The 18,070-nt window shown below is 42.8% G+C and overlaps 1 protein-coding gene across 1 annotated transcript; it reads left to right on the plus strand.

Moving 5' to 3' along the window:
- The first annotated feature begins 122 nt into the window (after positions 1 to 122).
- LOC127513023 (mitochondrial fission 1 protein-like) lies at positions 123 to 17,937 on the plus strand. Its single transcript, XM_051894484.1, has 5 exons — positions 123 to 357; positions 632 to 764; positions 15,863 to 15,939; positions 16,030 to 16,135; positions 16,791 to 17,937. The coding sequence occupies exons 1-5, from the start codon at positions 313 to 315 to the stop codon at positions 16,886 to 16,888; spliced, it is 459 nt and encodes a 152-aa protein (XP_051750444.1). The 5' UTR covers positions 123 to 312; the 3' UTR covers positions 16,889 to 17,937.
- The last annotated feature ends 133 nt before the right edge of the window (positions 17,938 to 18,070 follow it).

The following is an 18,070-nucleotide window of genomic DNA, read 5'->3' on the forward strand; positions in this document are numbered from 1 at the left end:
CTTTCCAGACAGCCCGGAATTAGGATTTTTCCCACCTCGTTTTGTCATGGCGACATGTGGTCAACATGTGAACGTGACGTCTGATTGCCTGCAACTCACTGAGGTCTAAAGTGGGACATTAAATTTAGGATGTTTCCACGTCCAACCTCGTCTGGAACGCAGCATTAATGAAACTATTGAAAAAATCAGATTGTTAATCAAAAGGCGACCAGAGAGCTGTTATTGTTTGACAGACAATCCACATACGCTAGAAATCGTCTGCAATCATGTGACTGGAATATCCGGTGTAAACACATTATTATTTCCGTTACAATGGAAGCTGTTGTTGGTGAGGTTGTTACCCCAGAAGATCTGGAGGTAATTTGTTGTGTTTTCCCCATGTCTGTTTCAAATGATTTCTTCTTCTTTTTTTCTTCTTCTTTTTTTGTATTTACTTTTTTAAGTGCGTGAAAACTTCCTCTTGTATACATGCGATATAGTCTACATCTGCCAGATGCTCTGTAGCTTCAGATTAATTGTTATTACGTAGGCTACATGAGCGTTTAGAGCTTTTTACTTGGCCCGATGATAATTTGAAAGCTAGTCTGTGTCGTGGACACATTGTCAACTTTGTATTATTTTTTATTTTCAGAAATTCGAGAAGAAATACAAGGCAGAGTTATCAAAGGAGTCTGTGTCTAAAGATACGCAGTTCGAATATGCGTGGTGTTTGATCAGGAGCAGACAGTCGGAGGACATCAAGAAGGGAATAGTGCTGCTCGATGGTAACTGCATCTGCGTTTTAGCAAACAGTGTAACTTGTTCCATTGTTCTTGTTTTTGTTCCATTCCATGAAAAGCCACGACATAGAAGATTCGTAATTTACAAAGATAATCTTTGGCTTTCATATCTTTCTGATTATGATCTTTTAATTTGTGAGGTATCGTAATTGAGACATTAATAACCGTCACCCCCTTTTTGAAAATGAAAGGGTTAAAAATTTTGAGAAGTTTAAGTTTACTGTAAAGCAGATGTACTGAACTAAACTTTTTTTTTATTATATACAAATATATATTCTACAAAATAATTTTGACTCTAAAATTGCTAGACTATCAAAGCTATATGTCTAACCAATTTTTCCAAATTTGAAGTTGATATCACACAAATTGAGCTAAAAAAGTTTTAAAGTACTGCTTCTAAGGTAACGTAATGTCCAATTTCACAGGATGAAATTTGAGTGTTTAAGCTTTTAAATAATACCTAACTTATGATGATTACGAAAAAAACATCTGATATGGAAAAAGGTGATTAAAAAAGTGTGCAAAGTGTCATGTTACCGGGACACAGTTAACAGGCTAACTTTGCAGTTTTATCCCAGTTCAAACATTTAGGTAGACAATGTGACACCAATCACAACTTCACAAGCCCTGAAAAAATGTTTTAATCACCTTTTTTTTTAAATAATTTTTTTGTTTTGTTTTATTTCTCTGTTCATTTTTATCTGTCTTTCCATAAATTGTTTTGTTTTCTCTGAGCAGTCATGATAACAAAACATCTAGGAAAATGTCCTCATTGTAGAACAACTGAATTTTGTGGGATTTTAGGGATTTTATTAGATTAAATCAAAGAGGTGCAAATTAGGACTGTCATGCGATTACCGTTTCTAAGCTAATTAATTACATGATGTGCCGATTAATTAATCGCACATCAGTTTTGGCTGAGAAATTACCCCCAAAACATAATTTAAAGTCATTATGGACCCTTTTCACATTTCTGGGGTTCTCAGAAGTGGAAGTCATCAAAGTTGGGTAAACATCTATAGTGGTAAACAGGAGATGAACTTTACTAGATTTGCAATGATGAAAATGCGTCATCACAGTTTGTGAAAAGGGTCTATTGTGTTAGATGATAAAAGCATTGAATAGACAGTACAAAAAGTAGCTTTAGAAAGAAATACTCTGATTCAACTTAGAATTTATTAAAACTAATTTATAAAAAGTTTAATTTATAAACTTTTAAGGCTTCAATATGGCCATAAAGTTTTTTTTTTTCTTCAGAAGCTGCATCTGAAGTGGCATTAAGGTATATATACACAGATTGTTTAATGCAGCTCAGAGGTGGTATGAATATGAATGAAAAATCAAACTATATGCTAAATATGAAACTAAAACCGCCAGTAGGTGGCAGCAAGTCTCTGGCTGCGTCCTGAAGCTGAAAAAGGCTGCTTTTGGAGGATGCATTCAAAGACTATAGATATAGAAAGACGCTTCATTCCTATTAGTTATAAATGGGAGAAACTGCAACACGCTATATGGCGGAATATGTCAAAGAGCCAATCGCTGATTGATAAAGTCATTGCATCACTGCAGCTGCCATTAGAAGCTCCTGTTCCCATAGAAACCTGAGACTCCCGCCTAGTACTGCACATGCGCATTGACTCGTCTAGCCTGAAAAATAAGCTTTTCTATTGCTATTTGAGCATAAGAAACAACATTTATGGGACGGTTCATGTCAAATTTTGTTGCTGATTTGAAATATGTTATTGTGAGTTCGCCAAGCAGTTTTTAAGATTTCAGGATTCCCCTCATTCAAATAGATAGGTCTTGGATGCCCGAAATAGCTGCCCGGAGGCGTTGCAAATATGGCCGCCGAGTGAACAGACTTTCCTTGAAAGGGACTTTGATGCATTCCAAGGTAGGAAGGTGTCAAGACACATCCGAAACTCCAAATCCAGAATTGGCTTCAATTCCTGTCTCCTGAGATACCTTCATCTGATTGAATTATGAAGGCAGCATAGATGTATACTTCACAGCCTATGATATCCCACAATCCTGTGCGTTTCATTCCGTGACAGTTTAGCTAAAAATAAATATGGCATCTGAAAGTTGTGGTTGTTGGTCAGTTTGTGTGTAAATGTACATTTTGAACAACTTTTTTCCACTTTTGATGTTATTTCTAGCTAGAAATTTCTATTATAGTAATTAAGTATTTGCTTAGTTATCACCAAAGCACACTTTATTTTGTTGTAGATCATGAAACCATTACGCTGCCTCAGAAGTCTGTCCGAAATCAGTTTTGTGAGGTACCTTCTTGCGCAGCTTATTCACAACTAAGTGAATATTTAATTGCTACAATACTAATTTCTCACTGGAAAAGACATCAAATGTGGAAAACATTGGATAGAAATGAACATTTATATACAAACTGACCACCAACCGCAACTTTCAGATGCCATCTTTATTTTTTAGTAACGGAATGAAACGCACAGGATTGTGGGATATCGTAGAGCAGTAAATGATACATCTATTCTGCCTTCAAAATTCAGTCAAATGAAGGTATCTCAGGAGTCAGGAAGTGAAGCTAACATTAGGTTTGGATGTGTCTTGATGCCTTCCTACCTTGGAATGCATCCTTTAAAGGCAGCATTTTTAAGCTTTTGTATGCAGGCATTGCCTGATAAGGCAGCGAGGCTACTAGTCAGCCTTCGGACACAGCCACTGTTTTAATGAGTGAGACATTCAGTCATTCATTTAACCAGTTAATTCAAATGGATGATTAATTCAGGAATAAATCAAGTGGCTGTCTTAATGAATGGGTCACTGAGTCAATGGCTCACTCAATTCGTAAAAAAACCAAGTGGATTCATTCAGTAACGAGACACCGCAGTGTGTTGCTCGGAGATGCACAACAGTTCTGCTGTGGCTTTGTTTGGAACTGTTTTCTTTGGCGAAATTGAGCAAAAACAGACAATATTGTGTCTAAGATGAAACATAATATTAACTTCTTGTTTATTGAACTGTTGTATAAAATCAGTATTTTTAAAAACAACGGCACTCTTACTCATGTGATATTGCTAAACTATATAATTTGATATAAATATATAAGACATTTTTGCCCTCATATCTTAAATTTTAGTGGCATTTTAACTGCATTCTAATAGGCTTCGTCACGCAGTCAGTCTGCCCTGTATCATGTTTGTAACTAAACTGCATGCAATGTAAAATGACATTCTGGGCCAGGGTAGGGTGCGTTCAAAGCGTTAATCATTTTAACAATTTTTTTTCCCCATAATTCTTCGCACCAGATGAACGCGTTTAATGAACAGCCCTTGTGTAAATACATTCACCCCCAGTTTCACAGACAAGGCTTAAAGGATTAGTTCACTTTCAAATGAAAATTACCTCAATCCATCCTAGGCGTATATGACTTTCTTCTTTCTGACGAACACAATCATAGAAATATTAATAAATATCCTGACGCATCCGAGCTTTATAATGGCAGTATGCGTTACCAAACGAGTATGAGCTGAAGAAAGTGTCTCCATCCACATCCATCCATCATAAACATATTCCACATGGCTCCAGAGGGTTAATAAAGGCCTTCTGGAGTGAAGCGATGCGTTTGTGTAAAAAAAAAAAAAAATCCATATTTAACAAGTTATGAAGTAAAATATCTAGCTTCCACCAGACCAGCCTTCTGTATTCTTCAAAAAGCTTACGCTGTACGTCCTACGCCATCCCTATTCAAGTTTTTTACGTAATTTGAATACGGAAGGCGGTCTGGTGGTTAAATTGCTGTCTATGGAGGAGTCATATACCTCTCGGACTTCATCAAAAATATCTTAATTTGTGTTCCGAAGATGAACAAAAGTCTTACGGGTGTGGAACGACATGACGGTGACTAATTAATGACAGAATTTTCATTTTTGGGTGAACTAACCCTTTAATTTAGCAACGTTCAAAATCGTATTCATAAAGTTTATTGCTTCATCATCAAATCATTTTCATTGAACATAAACAAGTCAACATTATAAGAGAGGCACAAAAAATAAGACAACATGGCAACCTTCAGAGGTTATTTTCTATCAAATATTTCTATGAACAACATTTCAGTTCTGTTGCTTTATATATCAACTATAAATTTTGCTACTTCACCAAAAAGATTGAGTGCTAAAAGACATTATACAAGTGCCTTCACGCAGTTAATTAGTAAACTATCGGTTTGTTATATTGACCTTTTTCATGCTATAGCCAATATGCTGATACATCGGTGTAGCTCTAGTCAAAACTAAATTGGAAGTACAAGAGTTATGTAGTGATTATAATAGTGACCAAACAATATAAACAACATGAAACAAAACTCAAATCACATTGGGTGCATCCTGGAATGCTTTTAAACAGTACTGAAGGAACACATTTATGCTGGACTCTAGTTTGTTGCTGTTTTATGTATACATGTCTTTAGGGGTCTTGCATATATTGCTTCTTTGTTTCATCTGCAGTACAAGTAAGAGTGGAGTATATTATTAAAGCGCAATTAAGTTGCCAAAATGTATGTATGTTGTATAAAGATGTTGAGCTTTAGTACTTTTAAAAGTATAACAGTGTGATAACATGGCTTTCATGGAGTTTTTCTGTTTGAATGAGTGACCCTTCAGGTCAGGATATTCAAGGGTCCATGTGAGAATCACAAGGTATGATTGAATCACCATTTTTATTGTTTTATTGTTTACTAGTATTTATTGTTGAATGTGGTGTCATAATGAGTGGTGTAAACAACTTCCTGTCCATGCCATACTTGCATAATAATTCCAACTCAGCAGCTTATTAGCAGTTTCACAATGAGCTATCTAATCATATCATTACATTAAACATTACTCAAAGCATGCGCTTATTTCACAACTTTATAAGCGCCATGGTACTTGTTATCTGGATTCTGGATGACACTGTTCTTATCTGATAGGAGGGGCAATGAGGAGGTTGTAAATGGTATTGTTTGGTTTTTATGGAGCTCATGAGTCTGAAGCAAAGTGAGTAGTGTTACTGCAGTGACACATTCATGGTTCACTGTTTATCAATGTATTTGTATACACTCCCATACACTTTTTAGAATCAGCTATAAAAATTAAAAGAATAATTAAGGGTATGAAGTAAAATATTTTTTTCTTGTCCACATGTATCAGTTGAGCTCCTAACTTAAACAACTATTTGTTTGCAAATCACAGAGCCAGCATCTGAAGTACACTACTCAGCTTCTGCAGTTTTAGAACATAACTTGGTAGACATTACAGACTTTTTTTCTTACTAACCAGTCATGTTTTACATTTTCACAGTAGATTAAACAAAATAGGACCTAAGATCTGTCATTGTTAGTCTTTATGTGATTTAGCCTATTCCGTAAAGCTTAAACTGTGTTTTACATGACAAGCAGTATCTCAGTAGTATCTCTGTCCACCATGCCCTCTTGAGCTCTGACACCTGCAGCCCCAGCCAATTCATTCACTTATTTGTGTTTCTGTTTCTCTGCTTCTTACTGGCAAGCTTAAAAAAGCAACATAAAATGGATATAAAAAGTCTACACACTCTTGTTAAAACAGCTGTTTTTTGTGATACACCAACAAAGATATATAAACTTTTGCAGCGGCCATATTGGTAATCCCTACAGTGTAAAACCTAACAGTCAAATTTACTTAAATTTACTTAATGAAACAAGTTCATTTTGCTTAAATATTACTTATAGTTCATTGTACTTAATAGAAAAAAGTGTGTACTCAACTGATTGTATTAAGCAGAACTCAAACAGAATGAGTGACAGCAGATTTCTAGTTCCCAGTTTTCTTTGCTTCCGACTGTTAAGGAAGAATAAGGCTGCGTCCAAAATCTCATACTCTCTTGAGTAGGTACTTAAGTAATTACTTTGCGACCTCTAAAAAATAATGTTCTATATATTATAAATGTGTATAGTATGAATGTAATCTGGACGTACTACATTCGCCATGTTGCCCTTATCACGTGACTTACCAGCGTCAGTTGTGTTGCGTCACTGCCATTCACAAATCCTCTTTAGTGTCCGCATGGGATAGTAAAGTGTCCATCATATGCACACTTTAGAATCTCACTGGAAGAAGTTGGTCATCCGGGTACTTTTTGCCTACTCTTTTAGGCAGTGTGTTATGTGAACTTGGACATACTTCTTTTGTGACATACTGTTTTTCGTCTACTATATAGTAGGTAAGTATGCGATTTCGGATGCAGCCTAAATGTTAAAATAGGTCTTTATCACACTTCTGCATTCATAAAGCTTCAAATAGTAGCTGGTGCAATGAGATCCAAAAAAAATAGTTTATAATAAAATAAAAAGTATTGTATCTTACAGATGAAGATTGTGAAGATCAGAGTATAGAGACAGATGGATAAAAGAAGTAAGATATTTGCAGAATGAAAGGAGAGGTAGAAGAGAAGAAGCAGAAGTGAAGAGCAAAATAAGATCAATGAATATGTATGCAGGAAACTTACATCCTCTTAAACTTATGTTTTGGTCTAATAAGAAAAGATAAATCAGAGTTATTTATCCATTATGTCATAGTTGGTGTAATGGCTTGGTTGAAGTGACTGGTCAAATGCCAAAGATAGACAAAAATAGATATAGAAGGTGTTGTTTTGACACCTTTAAGAGAATATTGCAGATCTTACATTATCTCATGTCTGCAGAGATGGAAACAGACATATTTTGATACAAAGTATACATCACATAATCAATTTTGATGGAAAATACACTCACTCAATCTTACAGCACAGAAGAGACACCAGAGATCTTACATATGGAAATATTCAAACATAGCAGAGCATATAGTAGGAAATATATAAATAAAAGCAATGGCTGTGCACACTTCAGTACAGTGATAGTCTCTTTGCTAACTAGTACATGCAAGTGTACTTGTGCTATTGCTAACTGGCAGTTAACAGTAAAAGAGTTGAGTTAAATCAAAGATTCTGGTTTTAATAGTGTAATGCAATTTAATTATGTTTCAGCTACACATAGCATTTAAGTGGAATTATAGTTTAATTTAATATTATGCGGACTCAAATGAAATATGTTCACATTATGGAATACGTAATCATAAATGTTAGTTATACGTAACGCGTAACGCGCCAACAATGCACCTGAACACACCTCATTTTCAGACCAGCACGCCCATGGGCACACAAATGGGTGCAAATGCATTTGCTATTTAAACAACGTGGTGCTGGATGTGAAAATGATAACTGCGTCGGGCTGAAACTAACAAAAAACACTTGCGTCGCGCCACATTGCGCTGGATGTATGATAGGGCCCTTATACCGTGTCCTAACCAGACACGATGCAATAAGATTCCAGTGACAAGCAATTTGACTGTCCACGTTAGACACGCTGCATCGTGGCTGGCTGGGACAAAAACTCCGATTAACATGGAAAAGAGACCTTTTATCGCATGTCGCGGCGTCGCGTTTGGTTAGGACACAGTGTTTGAATTCAAGCCCTAAAACACATAAAAAACATATGGAAAGAATCAGAGCATGTGTTATAGGTTGGCACCACATCACAAATGAAGAATGAAGAAAATTGAACAGTGCTTGAGGGTTAACCAAAAACCCATTCAAAAAACCCATTGACTTTGGGACAATGGAACCGGAAGTGCAAAATTAAATGCTAACTTGTTTCCGCATTTTGACCTATAAATTTACGTCATACCTGCACCACTCTATTGGTCTTGAGTATTTAAATAAATTTATGGTTAAAGAAATATGACGTAGCCTGAAAACATTTTCAGTCAGAAGAATTTGTTTTGTTGTAATTCCTTACAAGGAAAATATATTACTTTTAACTTGATGGTTACACCACATAACATTAGTATACATAACAAAGTTCCCTTTCGATACTTCACTCGTACTGCGTATGGGGAAAAGGTCTCCTTTTTCCCCGTTACTGAAGCCTTTTTCAATAACGCAGTGTAACTGCATCGTCATTGGTTCACTCATGGAAAGTTGTTGAACCAATGACGGCGCGGCATAGCTGCGCGGCCTATGGCGACAAAGCGCGCGAAGAAGCCCGCCAAAAAAGGCGGGGCTTACGGCTATATAAGCAGGCATTTCGCCATAGGATTTCAGTTCTCTCTCCTTCAGCGACGACGACGCATTCTTTGCTGATCTCCGAGCTGAAGCCTTCGCCGCTCTAGAGAAGCTCTCGCCGCCGTCGAACAGGCTCTCGCAGCGGACTGAGCTGAGCTCGCCGGACGAAGACAGCGCCGGCGCCCTCGCAGACTGCCGCCTCGAGCGCCGCTCTCGAGCCGCCCGCTTCCCGCTTCCGGCCGCCTCTCAGCGCGTCTCCTGTCGCCATCCGGCGCGACTATTAGAGCTTTTTTCCCGCGGTTTTTCGCCGCTCTAAAAGAGCTTTTTCTCGCGGCTCTCGCCGCTCTAAAAGAGCCCCTCAAACGCCGTTTTCACGGCGGCGGCGTTGCTGCAAATGCCGCGCCACTCTTGTGGCACATGCAGAGTCCCTCTGCATGACGATGACGGGCACGGTGAGTGCGTCGGCTGCCTGGGCAAGTCCCACGCAGAGGCTGCGCTCACTGGGACCTCATGCTCTCACTGCGAGAGCATGAGTCTAGCCTCTCTGCGCTCACGGATTGCTTTCTTCTCTGAAAGTGGTCCCGCCGCTCGCGCCCTCCCGTTTTCTTCCTCCCGCGAGCCGGCTAGGAAGAGACAGCGGGGTAGAGTGGATCAGCGCCCGGAGTTGTGCGAGCTCACGCCGGCTCAGCCCCCGCGTGCCTCGCCCTCTCCCACTAGAGAGCAATCCCCCGTCTTGTTCTCACGCCCTGAGCTGCGTCCCTCTGCAGATGCGAGCGACCTCGTCTCATTTGGCGGATCGGATGAAGAGCCGCTCAACGACTCCATGTCTCTCGCGGCCTCTGAAACAGAGGGATGGGCCGGTGACTCGGAGGACCCCGCCCACCTACCCTCGCTGGAGCCCATTGACTGCAAGCCGGGCATGGACGCCGAGCTTTTCCGCGTCCTCTCAAAGGCAGTGGAGGAACTGGACCTCGAATGGGCCCCGCCAGAAGAGCCATCGCGGAGCAGGCTTGACGAGTGGTTCCTGCCGGGCCGTCGCCAGGCCCCTCGCCAACGCTCCGCCCCGTTTTTCCCAGAGGTGCACGACGAGCTGACGAAGTCGTGGCGCGCTCCCTATTCTGCCCGCCTACGCACTACGCACCATTCAGCTCTCACCACTGTGGACGGCTCTGAAGAGAAGGGCTATGAGCACCTACCGCCCCTGGATGAAGCAGTGGCAGCTCATCTCTGTCCCCCCGCGGCTGTGGGTTGGAAGACGAAGAGGGCCCTTCCATCCAAGCCCTGCAGGACCACCTCTGCCCTGGCTGGCAGAGCCTATGCGTCCGCAGGCCAGGCTGCCTCAGCGCTGCACACCATGGCGATCTTCCAGGTGTTCCAAGCGAAGCTCCTCCGCTCTCTGGACGAGTCCGGCATTGATGCACCTGCCTTTCGTGATCTCCGCAGCGCCACTGACTTAGCCCTGCGTGCCACAAAGGCCACAGCCCAGGCCATTGGACGATCCATGGCCAGCCTGGTCGTGCTCGAGCGCCATTTGTGGCTCAACCTGACCGAGATAAAGGACCTGGACAAGACGGCCTTCTTGGACGCCCCGGTCTCTCCCTCCGGTCTCTTCGGGCCAGCGGTAGAGGGCTTCACGGAACGCTTCACCGCAGCACAGAAGTCGTCCCAAGCAATGCGACACTTCCTGCCCAAGCGCTCCAGCTCTGCTTCTGCTTCCAGCCGCCCCAGGCCTGCGCCGGCTCAGCAGAGCAAGACTGCCCCCTCCACCTCTCAGGCAGCACCTCCCAAGGAACAGCGCCAGCGCTCACGCCCCGCAAAGCGCTCCTCCTTCCCGAGACGTCAGGGACCCCGGCCTAAGATTTCGCTGGACCCGATGCCTCCTAAGTCTTCCTGATCTGCCAGGAAGGAAGAGGATGGGGCTAAGTCTCGCCGAGGCCGGACCACCCCAAAAGCTCCTTCGTTCAGTCTCCCCTCCGCCCCGTTTAGTTCCGGGCGTGGGAGATATGTTCAGTGTTGCGCTAACTGGGCCCAAAAATGTTGCGCCCATGCAAAACGCTGTTCTCATGGCGAACACTATAAATTTTTTACCTCCTCAAAAAATTAGCAAACTTCCTCTTCCACTCTTTCCGGTGTACGGGCCCCCGACCAGCGGTCCGTCATCCGATGCCATACAACCCCTTGTCACACGGGCCGAGGCCTGGCAAGCCATTCCCGGGGTGTCAAGTTGGGTCCTGGGAACCATAAGTCAGGGCTACTCGCTTCAGTTCGCCCGAAGGCCCCCGCGCTTCAACGGGGTGCTTCAGACTTCAGTAAACACGGACGACGCTCATGTCCTCCGAGCCGAAGTCATGACTCTACTGAAGAAAGGAGCTATAGAAATAGTCTCCCCCTCAGAGAGCGTATCGGGGTTCTACAGTCGTTATTTCCTGGTTCCCAAGAAAGATGGCGGTCTCAGACCCATCTTAGATCTCAGAGTCTTGAACCGCTCCCTCATGAGACGGAAGTTCAAGATGTTAACGCTGAAACAGATCCTCGCGCAGATTTGCCCCGGGGACTGGTTCTGCTCGCTGGACCTGAAAGATGCTTACTTTCACATCCAGATAGCCCCTCGTCACAGACGATTCTTGAGATTCGCATTCGAGGGAGTGGCTTACCAATATACAGTCCTTCCCTTCGGGCTGTCCCTAGCTCCTCGCACTTTTACCAAGTGCATGAACGCGGCGCTTTCCCCACTGAGACAGATGGGAATCCGTGTTCTGAATTATCTCGACGACTGGCTCATTCTGGCCCAGTCGAGAGCCGAGCTAGAACTCCACAGATCCGTGCTCCTCAGCCACTTGGAGTGTCTAGGACTCAGGGTCAATTTTGCCAAGAGCTCGCTGCTTCCCAGCCAACACATCACGTTCCTGGGTGCAGTTTTCGACTCAGTCCGTATGACGGCGGTAGTCTCGCCAGAGCGCGCCCTGGCCATTCAGCAGCTCGCGGCTTCAGTCAGAAACAGAGCCTACCTCCCTCTGAAGTTCTTCCAGAGGATGCTAGGGCTGATGGCTTCCGCCTTCCCGGTTCTGCAGCTCGGCCTTCTCCGGATGCGGCCTCTGCAATACTGGTTGAAGTTTCGGGTCCCTCCTCACGCCTGGCGGCACGGCCGCCTGCGTCTCAGGGTCAATCAGGCCTGTTTGACAGCTCTGAAACCCTGGACGAACCCTGTATGGTTCAGTCTTGGAGTACCCCTACAGGCGGTGTCCAGAAGGACAGTGCTCTCGACAGATGCGTCCAACATGGGTTGGGGCGCTCTTTGCGAGGGCAGACCGGCCTTCGGCTCGTGGTCTCGCGAAGAAAGCCATCTGCATATCAACTGCCTCGAGATGTTGGCAGTGTTCCGAGCCCTTCAGGCGTTTCAGGCATACCTGACGGGACGCCACGTCCTAGTCCAGTCGGACAGCATGACAGTGGTGTCATATATAAATCACCAGGGCGGCCTTTCGTCCAGCCGCTTATGCGCACTGGCGAAACGTCTTCTGGAGTGGGCATTTCCGAGGTTACAGTCGCTCAAAGCGACTCACATACCCGGGAGAACAAACTTGGGAGCAGATATGCTATCTCGGAGCAACGTCCCCTCAGACGAGTGGATGCTCCACCCGCAGACGGTTCTCACGATCTGGGAGTTCTTCGGGAGGGCAGAGATAGACCTCTTCGCCTCAGAAGACAACTCTCACTGCCCAATTTATTTCTCGAAGGAGGAAGATGCTCTGGCCCACGACTGGCCCTGCACCCTCCTTTACGCTTTTCCCCCGATCGCTCTGATCCCTCAGGTTATCAGACGAGTCAGGGAAGACAAGCACAGAGTCCTCCTAGTGGCCCCGCTCTGGAGGAGCCAAATCTGGTCCTCAGAACTGTTCAGGCTTTCCACGGAAGCCCCGTGGCCGATCCCCCTGAGACAGGACCTCCTGTCTCAGGCGAACAGGACGATCTGGCATCCCCAGCCAGAACTCTGGGCTCTGCACCTCTGGTCCCTCGATGGGAGCCTCCAAACCTCCCAGGGGACGTGCTAGATACCATCTCTCAGGCGAGAGCCCCGTCCACGAGACGCCTCTACGCCCAGAAATGGTCGGTATTTGTTGACTGGTGCTCTGCACGCAGCATAGACCCTGTGGAGTGTGGCATATCACCGATACTGTCATTCCTCCAGGAGCGTTTAGATATGGGTCGCACCCCTTCAACGCTCAAGGTTTACGTAGCAGCCATCGCAGCGTTTCACGCTCCTATCGCTGGCCAGTCAGTGGGACGAAACAGCCTTGTGGCGAGTTTCTTGAGAGGTTCTAGGCGATTGAATCCACCTCGTCCTCTCACTGTTCCCACCTGGGACCTCTCTTTGGTCCTCAGAGCTCTCAAAGGGCCCCCCTTTGAGCCACTGTGTTCAGCTGACCTCAGGCCCCTGACACTCAAAACCGCTCTGCTGCTTGCACTAGCATCGGTCAAACGAGTCGGCGACTTGCAGGCCCTCTCTGTGAGCCCTGCATGCCTTGAGTTCGGGCCCAACGACTCCAAAGTCGTTCTGAAACCTAGGCATGGCTACGTTCCGAAGGTGCTCTCGACTCCATTCAGAGCACAGGTCATTTCCCTCTCAGCGCTTCCTCCGTCGTCGGACGAGCGAGAGCTGGAATTACTCTGCCCTGTCAGGGCATTGAGGACCTATGTTGAGCGATCACAGCCTTTCCGGCAATCCGATCAGCTCTTTATCTGCTTTGGCGGGCGCACCAAAGGGTCTTCGGTCTCAAAGCAACATCTTTCGCGTTGGATAGTCGACGCTATTGCTCTTTGCTACTCCTCTATGGGCCTCAACTGCCCCATAGGAGTTAGAGCCCACTCCACTAGAGGAATGGCTTCCTCTTGGGCATGGTCCAGTGGAGTTCCTATTAAAGACATCTGTGAGGCGGCCGGCTGGTCCTCACCGTCCACTTTTGTCAGATTTTATAACTTGGATATCCCGACCTTACAAGCTCGGGTCCTCTCGGGATGATACGGCGGCCTCTATCGAGCTCCGCCTCATGCCACCCCGGGAGTTAGCTCCCCTCTTGCAAGTGTAACACATGGGTTCGACGGCTCCGGCCCTCTCACTGGTCCACTGGTTCCCTCACGGTGTCCAAGACAAGTTCAGTCGTTCCCTGCCGTGGCACGGCGCGGTTGAATTCGTTCCCCATACGCAGTACGAGTGAAGTATCGAAAGGGAACGTACTCGGTTACTAACGTAACCTCGGTTCCCTGAGATACGGAACGAGTACTGCGTTACATGCCGTGCCACGAGGCTGCGGCCTCAGTGTCGTCGCTTCAGTCGTATGACCTGAAATCCTATGGCGAAATGCCTGCTTATATAGCCGTAAGCCCCGCCTTTTTTGGCGGGCTTCTTCGCGCGCTTTGTCGCCATAGGCCGCGCCGATGCAGTTACACTGCGTTATTGAAAAAGGCTTCAGTAACGGGGAAAAAGGAGACCTTTTCCCCATACGCAGTACTCGTTCCGTATCTCAGGGAACCGAGGTTACGTTAGTAACCGAGTACGTTTTTCAAAATCATGTGAAACCAACATGAATAAAAGGTGTACATTTCTAAGAAAGGCACATGTGTTTGTGCCTGTAATGTGTTGTAATGTAAAAATGTTAGATATAGATAGATAGATAGATAGATAGATAGGCCTATTTATTCTTACTTATTTAAACTGAACACTTTTATAACATGCCTCTCCATGATATGGGAGTTTTTATCTTATTTTCACTTTCAATAAAATGCTACCATTTTCACTTTTCTACTGTCCAGTGACAATTTAGAAAGTAAATGCGACGGAAGCCTACTGTTTTAGTAATGACCGCAACTTTACGCAGAATGTGACACGTGAATTCCATTGCGCTACTTTTCCATTGTTTTTAATTGTTTAAACACGCTCTAGACGGACTTTTACCGTTGCGCTCGCGTCTCGCATCCTTTGCACCGTCTTGTGCATGACGCGGTGTTCTAAAAACATGGCGCTTAAAGGGACAGTTCACCCAAAAAATGAAAATTCCACACAAATGCGTTCTGTGTGACTAGTCGAAAGATAAACGATGAATTCTTATTTCAGTGTTGTTATTTAAGCAGACAGTTTGCCTCGTACATTTAGTTTAACAGCATTAACAGCAAGCCAAAGAAGGCAAGGTTTCAAATGAACAATGCATAGGCCTATGCATTTTAAACATTTACATTATGTTCTTGCTCTGTCCATACAATAAATGCACGTTCTTGAATTAATTTTAACTGCTCATATGACCCGTTTTAGTATGCGCCGGTGGCCAAATGACCTTTCAAAATCAATCAGCGCTATAAATGTATATATTAATATTTACAAGTAATTTAGGCAACAACACCCCGTAATTCGCACCTCAGCGTGCAAATTTATCTTCCTGTTTTGGCTTGTGATTGCCAGCCTCTGCTATTCGGGCTACATTGAGGCGCATATTCTTAGCGTGTATACTTCAAGCTAAGAAAAGAAAAATGGCCTACTGCAATTTTCTTGTTTTTTTTTTTTTTTAGTGATCGGGTATTCTACAACTTTTCGTCAGCGACACCCGCGAGCGACACCCCCCTCCCAACAATAGAGAGTACCGCCGTCCTATTTCAGCTTGTAAATTGACCGACAGCCAGCCTGCGTCCATTTTCTTTTGCACTCTTTTTAATCCTTCACTCCCCAGTCTCTGAATACACAGATCACACCACGGTGTTCCTCATTCCCCAATCAGTCTCATTAATTAGTTGTCAGGACGATATTCCATACACAACACACATCACAATATTTTTATAGTAATTTAAAATCACACAAGGGAGTCATGCAGGGATGAGTAAAATACTCTCAAAATTCAGTGCTCTTGAAGTACATCAGATTTCTGTATTTACATTTAATCTTTACAATCACTATAATTTTGTCTTGCTAATGAATATAAATGTGGAATTGCTTTGTGTTTCACCAGAACTTATTCATAAAGGCACCAAAGATGACCAGCGGGATTATCTGTTTTACCTTGCTGTAGCCAACTACAAGCTCAAGGTTGTTATCAAAGCTTTTCATGTTTACGTTGGACACTTATAGTTGGAATGACTTTGCTAATTTCATTCTCCTGTTTTATATTAACTCTAGGAATATGAGAAAGCTCTGAAATACATCAGGACTTTACTGAAAAATGAACCTGGAAATTCTCAAGCTTTAGATCTGGAGAAATTCATTAATAAAACCATGAAGAAAGGTGAGCAAGAATATTGTGTTTCTTTATTTAAGGTGTACATTTAAGGTGCATTCTCCCAAGGTGAAAAACCTTCTGTGGACATGTATTGCACTCAATCTTAACACTCTTGAGCGCCTGTGGGGGATTCTGTAGAGACGAGTTGAGCAACACTTCCCTTTAAAGATCAGGGCATATAAGGAGCTCATCATCCAGGAGTTAAACAGGACAGATGTGACAATTTGTAATGAACTTGTACGCTCCGTGCCAAGAAGGGTCAGAGCAGTATATTCAAAATTATGGAGGGCATACTAAGTACTAGAATATTATACATTTGTTGAATTAAATCTAGGGTGTACTCATTTCTGCAATCTTTAATTTAAACAAAATTGGCTAATTTACTTATTTTATGGCTATTAATGACATATATTTCTTAGTTTTTATAATGTATATGTTTAATACATTTTAGTTTTGCCATCTTTCCATGAATTGTATTAGTGATCATAAAGTAAAGTTGTATTTGTTCAGAGGGGGTGTACTCATTTATGCTGTGCACTGTATATAGTAATATGTAGTATAGGCTATATAGGCACTGTACAGTATATAAGTAATCTTTATGTGTCTCATGATTGAACAAGGAATTTGCATTCAACATGCTTTTCATTCTTATGTTTTCTAGATGGGCTGATTGGAATGGCAATTGTTGGTGGCATTGGTCTGGGTTTGGCTGGATTGGCTGGTCTCATTGGTTTAGCTGTGGCTAAGAAATCTGCATAAGAGGATGAGCTGAGCCAAATCTTAATGCCTTAATCCCTGTTTTGGGTGTAGAACGGATGCAGAAAGGCCTGCTAAATATCAGTCATCCTGACACTGACAGAGAATAACTGAAGGAAGCCTTACAAGCTTCCTTCAGTTAAAGCCAGAAAAATCTCACACTTACAGCATAATGCTAAACAGAGCGGCACCTGTTCACATCGCTCTTATGAAAAGAAAAGGAACTCCAACAATATTTCAATATTTATTTCTGTCACAAAAGTGTAAAGGGGCTTTATGATATATAGTAGATGTTAAAACCTTTTTACTGTTTTAGCAAAATTATTCTTTGTAATTGTAACAATATACGCTTACTGAACACAAAAATGTGTATATACATGCATCAGCAGGTGTTTATTAGGTACATATTAAGGCATTATTTTCAAGTAAAAATGGAAAATGTATTGTTTAATATTTAATTCGCTTAAAAAAAAAAAAATAATGCTCTTTTTACTTAACCATTACCATGAGGTGTGTGTGTGTGTGTGTGTGTGTGTCTGTCTGTCTGTCTGTCTGTCTGTCTGTCTGTCTGTATGTTTGCAGCATACACAACTTTTGTTACTTTTTTTTTTATTGAACAGATTCTAAGGCAATTTGGAATAGCATTTCTTTCTGATGTTAGAACCAGAAAAAAGCTTTCAGCTTAGACCAAATACTATAGCTATAAAAGCGTGCCATTTCTAAGTATCTAGTAATCTGTGTATATAGGTACAGAAGACAATCGAGAGTACAGAGGCTGACTGATATAAAATGTTATTGTTAAAAAGGTGTTTTTTGTTGTTGTTGTTGTTGTTGTTGGAAACATTTGAATGCAAAGTTTAAAGGCATAAATGTTTTCTTTTGTGTTTTTATTTTTGCACTAAGGCCCAGAGAAAATAGTTTGCTTCATGGTGGGTTGTGTTGCACTGAGATTATCTGATTGTTTTATTTTGATTTTGTTTTCTGATTTTATTTCAACAGTGCTTATTGCCAACTTTGAACACAGGCTGCAAATAAAACTAAACCCCATTGTGCTCATTGTGCATTCTTTTTTACTATATGGAAAGAGAGGGGTTTTTTTATTTGATAGAGAAAGAGGTGCTGGGCGAGTTGCACACTGAAGTTCAATATTAAAGGTTAAAGGTTTGTTAAGATTATAACCATAGT

This window comes from Ctenopharyngodon idella, chromosome 5 (genome assembly GCF_019924925.1).
Source record: "Ctenopharyngodon idella isolate HZGC_01 chromosome 5, HZGC01, whole genome shotgun sequence".
NCBI classification, from domain to species: Eukaryota; Metazoa; Chordata; class Actinopteri; order Cypriniformes; family Xenocyprididae; genus Ctenopharyngodon; species Ctenopharyngodon idella.